The 13,569-nt window shown below is 35.8% G+C and overlaps 1 protein-coding gene across 5 annotated transcripts in view; it reads right to left on the bottom strand.

Annotated features, from left to right (window-relative positions):
• RALGPS1 (Ral GEF with PH domain and SH3 binding motif 1) overlaps positions 1-13,569 on the bottom strand; it is a 652,627-nt gene that overhangs the window by 108,522 nt on the left and 530,536 nt on the right. For all 5 annotated transcript variants that reach the window (XM_074293129.1, XM_074293134.1, XM_074293130.1 and 2 more), the window contains one exon: positions 8,179-8,246. In XM_074293129.1, coding sequence (XP_074149230.1) covers positions 8,179-8,246 — 68 coding nt within the window. The remainder of the gene's footprint in view (positions 1-8,178; positions 8,247-13,569) is intronic.

The following is a 13,569-nucleotide window of genomic DNA, read 5'->3' as shown; positions in this document are numbered from 1 at the left end:
AATTGTTTAATTCTGAGCTTCCAACTTCTCAGGCATACTCCTTCTAGCACCAAGCTATTCATTCCCTTGCTCTGGGATTGAATCTGGCCAAGAAGTAATGCTCTGAATCATTAGGAATAAGATTGTTCTTAATTTATATAATAGAATGGCGGAAGAAAAGGGAACAGAACTGAAAGTATTTTACTTAGGTGACAATGACCAAGGGATGCTCAGACTCTGAAACATCTTTGAATGGTTTCCAAATGCATATTCTTCCCTCAAAAGTTTAGATCAATATTTAATAGGAATTATCCAAAATTGGAAGACTGCAACATAATGAACTCTAAGACATTTTTTCTTATATAAAGGAAGAGAAGACTCATATAGTTTATTTTCTTGATGCATAAAAAGTAGGATGTAGCAGTATATTTTAGTCAGAAGATATGGGAAGTGAAGCCCAACCTATTGTGAATATGTGACTTTAGACCTTCCTTTTGTTGGTCCTCAGTTTTTATCATCTTCAAAAGAAAAAAATTAGATGAAGATGATCCTCAAAGTTCCTTACATATCTAAATTTATTCTTATTCATGAAGTCCACAACCCAGAGCCCCAAGCTTTGGTTATACATGAGATGAGTCCAATCTTGGTAGTGACCTCTATATCTCTGACCCATTTTATCCTTATCTGGAGTTCTTTCTGGGAAATCATAGACTTTTAGAATTAAGGGACCAATGACCATTAGGATTAGTCCAAAAGGGCCAATTCTTATCCAAAAGGAATCCCCATGATAACAAACTTTACAAGTAAACATTTACCGTCTACTTAAAGACTTTTAATAAGGGACAAATAATTAATTCCCAAGTCAGCCAATTCCATTTTGGGATAGATATAATTATTAGGAAACCTTTTTTGTAAGCAAATTTCTACTAGTGACCTTGGCTCTGCCCAGTAAGGTCAAAAAGAACATTTGTTATCACTTTTTTCATATGATAATCCTTGAGCACAGCTATCATGTCTCTTTTAAATCTTTTTTCCTTTGGGTTAAATGTCCCTAGATCCTTCTGAGAATCTTCATATGATAAGAACTCATAACCTTTTACTATCCTGCTTCTTCTAGAATCTTCTAGAATCAATGTCCTTCTTAAACTGTGGCATCCAGAGCTGGAATACAATACTTCAGAATTTCCTAATCAGATCAGAATACAATACAAGAATCTTTCAACTTTTTCTTTCTCTCTTAATGAAGACCAAGATCAATTAGCTTTTTTTTGGGGGGGGGGGTTCTACACCACACTACTACTTCACATGGGGATGACAATCCCTAAAATCCCAAGATCTTGTTCATATAAACTGTTATCTAACTATGCTTCCCCCATCTTTTACTTACATAGCAAACTTTTTGAATCCAACCTACCGTTATTAAATTTTATTTTATTAGATTCAATATAATGCAATACCCTGTCAAGATCTTTTTTTATCTGTCTGTCATACATTGTGTTAACTATACCCCTTCCTGAGCCCAAGTTTTGTACCATCTGCAAATTTGATAAGCTCAAGGCTTATATCCCTGGGGCACTCCACTGGAAACTTCCTGACAAGTGAAAATTGAACCATTAACAGCTACTCTTTGAATATAGCCATTCATCCAATTATGAATCCATCTAATTGTATTTTTTGTCAGAGTCCACATTTCTCTATTTTCCCACAAAAATAATGAGATTTTTAAAAAACAGTTCACCAGATCCACTGATTCAGTAATTTTGGGAGAAAAAAGGTAACAAGTTTAACCTGATAGGGTTTACTCCAGTTGATATCATGATGTCTCCCTGCATTACCACTTTTCTGGATGATCACTAAGCATTTCTTTGATGATCTGCTCTGGAATGTTCCCAGGAATAGGAGTTAAGATCACTGACCTATAACCCTATAGTTTTCTCTTTCTAGTTTTGAAAAGTAAGACATTTGCTCTATTCCAGTCCAAAGACACTATGCTTCATTCTCAATGATCTTTCGTATGAGACAGGCTGTAGGTCAGAAATCATACCTACAAGTTCTCTTACCTGCTTATCCAGGCCAGGGGATTTGAATTTATTAAGAGAACTAGGTGATCTTTTAATACCTCTTGTTATCAACTTTGTTAGACAACTCCCATTCTATGTTCTCTTATTTCCAGCTCAAATGCCATTCTTCTTTATTAGAGAAAAGAGAAGCAAAATCATTAATAAACAACTGCATTCTCTGTTGTCAATTCCATTGTCCAGTCTACCCTATTTGATACTATCCCTTCTTTAATATCTCTCTCTGCCTTTCTCTTTCACTCTATTTTCTCTCTCTTTATATATCTCTGTGTATCTATATACCAATATATAGAGATATCTATGATCTTATATATATATATATGTGTACATACATATCTATATATGTGTATATATATACATATATGTATATATGTATACACACGTGTGTGTGTGTGTGTGTGTGTGTGTGTGTGTGTGTGTGTGTGTATAAAAGACTAGGCCAACAAGATGAAGTGTAGACTTAAAAGGGAACCAATGATCCATCTTACTACTGATCAATATAAGAGCTTAATCCTATTCCATTGCCATGCTGGTCTGATAATAATTATAAAGTACTTACCATAGTGCCTGACATATCAAATACTAAATAATGATAGCTATAATTATAGTTATTATTATTCAAATGTAACTTGTATGTAAATCCCTACTGATCCAGAAAAAAGAAACCTAACTTCTAGACAAACATTCAAGGCAAAATCTATACATATATACCCTCATCTATTATCTTTTCTATTGATCGGTCTATCTATGTATTGTTCCATAAACATACATACACACATCTGTATGTATGTATGTATGTGTATATATATGTGTGTGTGTGTATACAATCAGTACATAATTGTTGTTATTTCACCCCAAAGGAAATATAGAAAAAGCATAAGTGCTGAGTGACCCATAAACAATTTTACTTCACAGAAAATATAGAAGTCATTTAAAGGACTCAAAAGTAGTAGCCCATAAACAATTCTGTTCTCTTCCTGATGATCCTTAGATTTCCCCAGACCCCTTTTTAATTACTAAATCTCATAGTGTTACTTAATTTTGGACTTTGCTTGGAAGGGAAATAAATTTGGGGCTGAGAAGCAGCCTCCTGACATACACTAGTGAGTCCCACTTTCACTCTAGAGATAGACTTTCCACAGAAAGAAAACAAAATTTGGAATTACCAGAAAAGTTTCTCATGAGACCTGCACTGTCCAAATAACTCATGATAGGGAGGGAAGAATACAGACTTTTTGCTTCTCTCTATATATAACAAACCTGTAGTCTTCTAGCTGTAGAGTCCACGTGAAAATCTCTGGCCAGAGATTTAGAGCTAGAAGTATCTGGAGGCCATTAACCTATAACTATAAAGAACCTGAGAAGTCATCTAGATCAACTTGCTCATTTTTTAAATGAGGAAAATGAGGTCCAGGAAAGTTAGGAAACTTGACTAAGATCATAGTGGTATCCAGTATCCTCATCCTGCAAAATGTTAACCTTACTCAGGATCTTACTCTTTCCTCACTAAAAGTCTATGAGCCAGGATCCCATTCATGATGCATGATGCACTCTTAGTTCTCTGTTGGCTGGTTTACATGATGATAATGTTAGATGCCATCTAGAAAGGAAATGGTGATTTGGGAATCATCCATCATAGATCCCCTGGGGCCATGGAAGATCACAAAGAATGAGATTTTTATTCTCTAACATCTTTGAATCAATTTTTTGATGATAAAGGTGGTTTATTATGCAATACTGTTTGCAAAAGTATACCTGTTTCCTTCAAATCAAAGAAGTCCTCCATGCATGTATAAATTATTTCCATAAAATTTAATTTATAAGATATGGATTGGTAGTTACTAATGTTTTCAGTCATCCTTTCCCCCCATAATAATAAAATTTAAGACTTTTATACATCTTTAGTTTATTCTCTTGTTTCAGAAAGTTTGAGATTTGAACCATTAATTCCTCAAAAAAGTAACCCCAAGATCCTTTCATTTCTAGTAATGAATTCTTTTGATATATACTTGGCCTATTTCAGAAACTAAGTTTTTGTCCTTCAATGTCATTTCCATTTACTCAAAAAGTATAACTAGGACTGGGGTGTTAGAATCCAAATATGATGGCTCCACTATCCTCAATAAGTGTAAAAATCCTTACTGATCATTTCCATCTTTTGTCCATTTGTTTTCCTTTCAGTTTCATCCTTAAATGCCCTCATTATGACTTTACTTAGTTATTTCTTTTGCCAAGCTTTCTTTAAACCGTTTTTTTCCTACCATTGATTCTTAATGTTTTATAAGGTGAAACTCCTCATAATCTTTTGCTGTCCTTCACTTTAAGATTTTACAAGTGAGTTTATAAGTCAGTGTTGCCCTTGGATGACATATTTCTCTCTTTGGCAAAAAGATCCAATGTTTGCTACATAAAGTAGTTTTTAGGCCCTTTTGGTCTTCTTGTTCTGGCAATTGACTTAGTTAAACTCCTCTGTAGAGAATGTTAAAAACAGCTTAGATATCATTTCTTCAATCTACATCCTCTTTTACGGTATGAATAACTTGTTTAAGTAGTTAATACTTAACTTATACATCATTTCTTTTTTATTTTAATTTTGTATTAATTTTAATCTTTGCCATCTCAAGTTGGTGATCACACAGCTGATTCAGGAATGAACCCCATGTTCAAATGCCCCAAGAGGCATTTATTAAGTGCTTTTTGTGTTCCCTAGAGCAAGAAATGGCAAACCACTCCATTATCTCTGCCAAGAAAATCCTAAATGGAATCACAAAGAATTGGATACAATTGAAATGGCTGAACAACAATAAATTCTATGTTCCAGGTTCTGTTCTATGCAATGAAGAAATAAAGAGAAAAATGAAAACAGTCCCATTCAAAGGTATATTCAAAACAGACTATAAGCTTGTCATAGTACATGAATAATGAATCATTTCCTTTCCATTTAAATATAACTTACTTCATTGTTTGTGTTATTTGGTATTTGCCATACCCAGTGCCTCCTGATTCTTTTTTTTTTTTTGAAGACAGCATTCATGATATAAAGGCCTGAAGCTTTATTGGCATCCACAATTGTCCGATTTCTCTCATTCCTTATTTTCAAACCGTATCTTCCAACATATTTTTTGATATCCTCCCCTATTTTCAATTTTACACTGAAGTCATCAGGTATTAAAACATATATTGTTTTCATTTAGAATGCTTTAACTTCTCTCTAGAATTTCTTGTCTCTTTATCCCTTAAAATAAATTTTTGGAGCAGATGCTGTGATCATTTTAAGGATTCTCTTTTCCCAAATATTTATCCTGAACATTCCAAAGAATAGAAGTGAACAAATGGAAGACACAGGTTGGACTGTGTTTGGGACACTGAAATGTTTTTTCTGATGATGCCCCCTCTTTTTCTTGAAGCAAAGCCCCATATTTTTAAAATTAAAATATGCTTCTGGTACTATTGTGTGCCTGCCAGCTGTGGAAGCCTAGTGTCTGGAGAACTAAAATTGAGATTCATCCAGAGGGAAATAGAGAGGCACATAGTTGGCAGAAGAGAGCTATATCACAGTACAATACAAGGGATTATGTTGAAGAAGTGGGGTAAGGGATATAATCAGCAAAAAATATCTGAACTAAATGATGGGCTGTCATGTAATAAGAGGACGTTTAACTGATGGGTAGCACATGTGCTCCACTGCTATCCTTGCTGTGGCTCTAGAACTCAAGGAAGATATCCACTTTGTTGGATGAAGCCCCAGTGCCAAATTTTTGGAAAGCCATAGGACTTGCACAGGGTGGGTACCATAAATAGCTGGCAATCTGCATCACTGAAGGGAAAAAATATTGGCATCAGGGAAATCATAGGTTCATTAAAATATTGAATTATTAGTAGGTATTGCTTCTGGCAAGGAGACTCCTATACTCAATCTCCTTCTTCTAACCTAAGCCCTAGCCTGTGAGTCCAATGTCTCTCCTGAACCAGACTTCCTATTGTAGGTTTCAATGTACTGACTGAGAATTCCACAGTTCCTTCCCTCTTGCTGGACCCCATGTTTTTCAGACATGGTTATTTGGTAAGCTGGTCCCAGTCCCAGCATTTTCTCTCAGAAGAGACTTTCTTTTACTCACAGGCAGCTTTTTGGTACTCTCTATTGCCTTCTTCACCTCTTAAAATCTCTAGTCTCCTTCAAAGCTTGGCTTAAATGCCAGCTCCTACTGCCTCTCCTTGAATTCATCTTGTATTCATTTTGTGTATATTTAATATGTTTATACTTTATCTTTACTGGGAGAGCTCCTTGTTTTTATATCTCCTAGTAGGTACTCACTAGAAGAACCAGAATTTAAGAATACCCTGAAGGACCAAGGACATTTTTGTATCAACACACTGACATGGTACATTTAGCATTTACGACTTGCTTTCTTGATTTGCTGCTTGTCTGGCCTAATACTTTTTGCTAACCCCAACAGTCTAGCTCCTTTAGGTTATGACAGGTATCACTGATTATATGTGCCAAGATTTTATTGTTACTTAGACCATCTGGAACCCAGGCTTATTTTTTTTTCTTCTTCAATGCAATCTCAATGAATCTTCTATGATATTGGAAAGAACACTGGTTCTTTTAATCTATTACCAACTTGCTATGAACATACATAGCAAATGGCAAATCACTCAAATTCATGGAGTCTCAATTTTCTTCTGTAAAAAGAGACATAATACTTGCACTTACCACCTCAAATGTGGTGAATAAAATAATAACTTTTTAAACTGTAAGTCACTATGTAAGTATAAGTTCACTAATAACAGTATTATTAAAGAGATAGAGCAGCAACATGGATGGAAGTCTGGTCTTGGAGTCAGAATGAGTGGTATTTAAGTCTTGCCTCTGATGTACTAATAAAATAATTATATTATATAATTCTACTAATATAATATTATTATATTATACATAATATCATTTAACCACTCAGTGGCCCAACAACTAATCTTCATGGGCATAGGAAGTTTCCACACTTAAAAGTTCACTTCAGTGGGGAAAGTGCACATCTATAACCACTTCACCCCCACTCCAATTCAACTCCAAATATTTTTATTAATATTCCTCAAGTTGTATATTTATGTGTGCTATATTACTCCTTCCTTGCTTTTGGCTTTATTTTAAGCTTTGCAATATAGCATTTTTCTCTTACATTTTTTAGTCAAAAACGGACATAAGTTTTCTCTGTTTGAAATCATGGACTCCTCTTGATTCACTTCTCCAATTCCTGCTCTTGTTATCAACCTTGGATAGGTCCTATCTTGAGGTTACCTAGACTCATGGCCAACTGATAGCTTAATTAGCAGGGATACCTCTTCCAATGGAATTATTACATTTTAAAAAAAATGTTATCTTGAAACAGATTGAAATCAATATATAACTCATTTCCAGTAAAGGTAGCAGTTTGTTCCTTCTTTGAAATTTCTTATATGCATTTGAATTTTTAAAAAAGATCCTTGTTTGCCTAAATAAACTTTTAATTGGTACAAATTCAGGCTAGTGGCTAAATGAAAATATTCAGGCAATGTGAAGGAGCCTATGGGTCAAGGGGCCCTAGTGACAAATATGAAGATTCAGTCAAATGGTGCCCCTGGATTAGAAGACTTTATGAGGCCCCCTGAGAAGCTTCCTGACATTCCATATCTCTTCTATATGTCTACACTTGATCTCAGAAAGGCTTTAAACTGGGTTTCTGCAGTTCTTCTGCTTCCCTTGTAAAATCAGTCCTGTTCTGTGCCTCTCTTCTCCAGGATACTGGGCAGGGACACTTAAGATGACCTTAGACTTCGTAACTGTTCCTCCAGGTCTCTGACCAAGAAAGCCATTCTGCCCACCTTCATTCAGGATGTGACCCATTTGATCAGAGAGCTGCCTCTTAAAATCAGGCCATGATTGTGTGTGGAAGAACCTGGTTGTGATTTGGGGAAGTTGGGCTATTGCCCTTCTCTCAGTTGCCAAGGCCACTCTGCTCTTGTGTTCAGACTACTTCACTGGTTATTTATTCAAATATTAAGCATATTTTTACATAATATTCATGGAGCCAGGCCCCCTTAGACTTGCCCGCAACTTATAAAATTGAGAACAATTTTAAGATACCTGCTAGGTCCTCCTTCGAAGATACCAATCGGGGAGAACAGCTTCCTGGTTCAATTCTCAGAGATAACCTGAAAAACAGAATTTTTTGCTAGATCAATATGGGCTCTACTAAGTCCAAAAAAGATCTGGAAGCAAAATTCATAGTTGAAAGAAATCTTGGATCAAAGAACTTAGAGCTGGTTAGGGTTGTGAAGGTACATAATCCAGTGGGAATGGCTTCTATAATATCCTTCATATTGAGTCCTTCAACTTCCCCTTGAATGCCCCCAGTCATGGAGAATACATTACTTATGTGGAAGTTCATTCTAATTTGAGACTTTTCTAGGTCTCTTTGGTTCACTCCTCGGTTCAGAGAGATTTTTGGTCTGTTCACAAGAGTGGGCAAATGAATGTTCCTAGCAAGTCTACTTAGCTTTGAACAAGTATCATACTAATTTTTCCTCTCAAAGTTTGATTGATTTCTTCTGTACAAACATCATAAAAGTCCCTTACTGGAGTCTGCTTATGAGTTGGTTGGCCACACCATAAGGAGTTTTTGGCCACAACCACTCATGAATTTTATCTGTTAAGTAATGGAGGGGTCAAGATCTGCATTAATAGAAGGATTGCAGATGCAACTGCAGATCCTTGAAGTATTGGGATGCTAAAGCTAGGTATCCCCAGAGATATATATATATATGTGTGTGTGTGTGTGTGTGTGTGTGTGTGTGTGTGTATACACACATATATATATATTTATGTATATGTATATACATATATATACATACACATATAAACACATAATATGTATTTCTTTGTATATTATAGATATCTGAATATTATATAATATCGGTTGGTTGTTGTTCTAATATTCCCAAAGAAGACCAAAATGGCATCACTGTATTAGAGTTGAGTTACAGTGTGTCTGACTGTGGCTGATCAGATCAATATGAGCTTGGAATGTTCTGCCTCAGGACAGACACAAATAGTCCCTTTGAACATTTCGGGTGGAGTCTCTAACTTTGCACATCTTATATTTTTGTTGAGCTAATTAAATTTTGCTTTGCACCTTCTCTGATGAGGGCATGCCATGCTGGGTGGTTCTGTGCCAGTGCTTCCCATGTCATACATTCGTTTATAACTTTCTTAAGAGAGCGAGTGTCCTTGTATTGCTTTTTCTGACCACTTTGTTAGTACCTGTCCTGTGTGAGTTCTCCATAAAATAATCTTTTTGGCAAGCATACTTTTGGCATTTGTACAATGTGGTCACTCCAACAGAGCTGTGCTCTCTGCCCTAGAATTAGATTGCTTGGCAGTTTAGTTCAAGAAAGAATCTTAATGTCTGGAATCTTATCCTGCCAGGTGATCTTCAGAATGTTCCTCAGACAATTCAAATGGAAGCAGTTCAGTTTCATGGCATGGCACTGGTATACTGTCCAGGTTTTACAGACATGCGGTCAGCACAATAGTTAACATTGTTCTTGGAATGCATCTTTCACATTATGCAATCATATAAAACAAAAGTATTTTTACTTGATGTATTTTGTCTTTGTACTTTCAATGACTAGCTAGCACAAGACCTTATTCATAATGGGAATTCATAAATGTTAAACTATTACTACTGGGAGCATTAATATGGCACTTTCAGGTTTACAAAGCTCTTTACCAATATTATTTCATTTGATTCTCACAACAATCCTTAGAGATAAGTGTTTAATTATACCCATTTTACTATTAAGGAGTCAGAAGTAGTTGTCAGTTACCTAGTTTAATGCTACTAATAAGTAGCCTATCAGTTGGGGAATGGCTGAATAAACTATGGTATATGAGTGTGTCATGGAATATTATTGTTCTATAAGAAATGACCAGCAGGATGATTTCAGAGAGGCTTGGAGGGACTTATATAAACTGATGCTGAGTGAAATGAGCAGATGAGCTAAGATGATTCAATATATCATATATTCAGAGAAGGAAGGAATCTTCAAGGGAATATTTTCTAAGTCCCTCATTTAATGTATGAAAAATTGCAGGCCAGAGTATGAAGTAATTTACCTAAAGTTATATAAATGGTAAAAAGCAGAGGCAAGATTTAAACCCAAGAACTTTGACTTCACATCTAGCACTTCCCACCACTCCATGATATCTCTCAACTACCAAAGTTGGGATTTAAATCCTGATGTGAGGGGCCAGGTAAAACATCTCTTTTCCAGGAATAGATCATAAAGGAGAATAAGGTAATATGGCCTTAGGCTTAGAGTTATAGTAGATGGAACTGCAAGAAAGGAAGTGAATCCAGAAGAGTCAAGGAAAGAAATGACAGCATTTACTAAGTGGCTGTTTGAGGTTTAAACCAGTTTGTCATTATGTATTCACAGACTCTCACTGGAAAAGGCCTCAGAGGTCATTTAGTTTGTGACCCCCACTTTTGACACTAATGCTTTTTCTTGATGGCCTCAAAGGAAGGGGAAACCCATTATCTCTTGAGGCTGCACATTCCACTTTTGTCTAATTGTAATTACTAGAAATGTTTTACATTAAGCATAAATCTGCCCCTTCAACTTTCATCTATTTTTCTCTTGTTGATGAAGCAAAACAAATCTCATACCTTTTCCATACGACAATTTTTAAAAAATGTTTGAAGACAGTTACCATTTCTTTTCTCCAAGCTAAATGTCCCCAGTTCCTTCACACAATGTTCACTTGGCATGGTTTCCAGTCTTCTTGTTCTCCTAGACATCCCCTAGATCAAGAGTTCTTAATCTTTTTGTATGTGTGTCATGGACCTCTTTGGCAGTCTGGTAAAGTCTATGGAGAAGCCTTCTTAGGAATAATATTTTAAATGCTAAAATAAATGCATAGAATTTCAAAGGAAATCAATGATAATTAGTTATATAAAGTTTTCAAAAGTGTTTATAGATTTCAAGTTAAGAATCCCTGTTCTAGATACATTGCAATATAATAGTGTTTTTCCTAAAATGTACCAGAACTGAATTCAGTCATACAGATGAATATCTCTGGATCATTTTTTCCCTCATTCTGGATATGAGGAACCTATTATCACAGCTTAAGAGCCTACTAGCCTTTTTGTCTGCCATGTTACTCTGTTAGCATATTCCAAGTTTGCAGTCCACTAAAATCTCCAGATATTTTCAAACATTGATCTTTGACCAATTTCCAGGACTGATTGTTATAATGATTCTTATTTAGGTTGGCCTTAATGGCCTATGAAATCCCTTCCAACTCTTAAATTCTGTGATTAAACGATACAAAGTGAACTGGAATGGTTAATGAGCAAATAGGTACAGCCTCATAGGATGGTTTATAACTATTCAAAAATGTTTACTGAGCCAGCATGGATTGCTTGTCTGTTATTATCCAGCCCTCTCTTCCTTAAGGATCAACACAGATGCTCTCTCCTCCATGAAGCCTTCTCTAACCACACTATTCCCCCAGGTGATACTGATCTCTACCTCCAAAAATTTCTTTTAGTATTGTATCTGGTCTTCTTTATACTTAATGCATAGTTATTTGTGTAATTGGGTCTCTTGACCAAGAACCAAATGAAGTGTATGTCACAGACATAATGTTTCTTGATTTAAGCAAATTATTTAACCAATGTCTTTCATTGTGTCCATATGTATAACATGGTTATAATTTGGAGGAATTATAGCATATAGTTAGATGGATTTACACCTGTTTGAACAAGTTGATCTAAAAAGTATTGTTTAATTAATTTATTTCATCTGTGGGGAGGTTTTTGTGGAGTGAGCCAGAAGGCTTTGTCTTTGTCCTGTTTACTATTGGTATGAATTCCTTAGGAAAATAACATCAGCTACTATTTCTTTTCTCCATGGCCATTCCTTAGATGTGAGAAAGGGAAGGGATTCAGAAGACACTATCAGAGATGGTTTGGTCATCAAAGCCTGGGAGACATATGTCATTGTACACAACTCTTTTAGTAACCTAAATCAGTCTTAGAAATACCTTGGTCATGTTTCAAAGTCATTATTGCAACTCATAGTTGAGTGGCAACTCTTGGGAGATCTCTGTTCTCTCAAAAGATACACAGAGAGATCAGTTGCTAGTAGGTCAAACCCTACTGGATGAATCCAAAGTAAAGCATACAAAAAGCAAGAAAAGACAGGGGGAGCTGATGCTCCTCCCAATATGCTTCAAGACCTTAAATCCCGATTTGACATCTCTGAAGTATAGCAAAAGGGCTTTTGATTCTCGTTCAAAAAGAATGGAGAGATTGATATGATTGCTAAACCACTACCAATGCTCTTAGAAAGGGGGAGGTGCTATAGGAAATAAGGACAATGTCCAATTTTTCTCCAAAAGGAAAGAGAATGGCATCTTTGAACAAAAGACTAATGAATTTGATGCTGATTTCTGGAAAAATTCTAGAATGAATTATTAAGAGAATAACTAGTGTTAATAATCTAAAATCTGTGAAAGATACTACATGAGAACAGGAATTTATATTTTATTCTGGAAACAAAAGGGGGCCACTGGACATTCTTGAGCAGAGAAAATCTGTGCTATAGCAGCATCAATTTGGTAGCTGTGTGGAGAATGGATGGAAAAGCAGAGAGCTTCATGAAGAAGCTATTGCTAATTAATTGTAATTAGATTCTGAATGAACGTAGTGTTCATGTGATTGGAGAGAAAAGAATGAATGCAAAAGGTGGCAACTTATTGGAGATGGGTAGTGAAGGAAACATAAGATCCAATGATGACACATTGATTATGAACCTAAGTGACGAGAACAAGTGCTTTTCAAAAACAGGAAATTTAAAGAAAGGGGAAGGATTTTGAGGAGTCTAATGAATTCTGTTTTAGACATTTGGAGGTTGAGATGCCTATGGTATGATCAGTTGAACATAGCTATTAGGCATCTGATAATATGTTAAGGACCATGCCTAAGTGAAAGGGCAGGCTAATTCTCTGAGAGCCTCCATATCTGTGAATCATAACACTTGAAGGAGTTGCAAGCCAGCCTTTACTAACTTTACTACTCAGATGTTCCTTGTGGATTGGGAATGAAATAAATTGGAGGCAGAGGGAAGAGGAGAGGTCAGACAACGCAACTGCCTCTCAGTCTCCTTGTCTCAGTCTCATCATCCTCTCACACGAAGAGATCCATTCTACAGATCTGAGTTAGACCTCTAGCAGTCATTGGTAGGTGGCTCCCATATCATGACAGTAATATGTAACTGGGGATCAGAAGAGAGAATAGGACCATCTATATAGATCTGGGAGTCATTTATATAGAATTGATTGTTTAAATTTAGAGAGAGAAGAGATGCCAGGAGAGAGCCCTGGGATACATTTATATATAAGAGGCAAAAAAATATGGAAGAGGATCTGGCAGAGATTAAGAAGGATTGAACAGAGAGGATAACCAAAAAA

Source organism: Sminthopsis crassicaudata, chromosome 2 (genome assembly GCF_048593235.1).
Source record: "Sminthopsis crassicaudata isolate SCR6 chromosome 2, ASM4859323v1, whole genome shotgun sequence".
Lineage (NCBI taxonomy): Eukaryota > Metazoa > Chordata > Mammalia > Dasyuromorphia > Dasyuridae > Sminthopsis > Sminthopsis crassicaudata.
The sequence above is the reverse complement of the archived record's forward strand: the minus strand, read 5'-3'. Positions and strand labels throughout refer to the sequence as shown.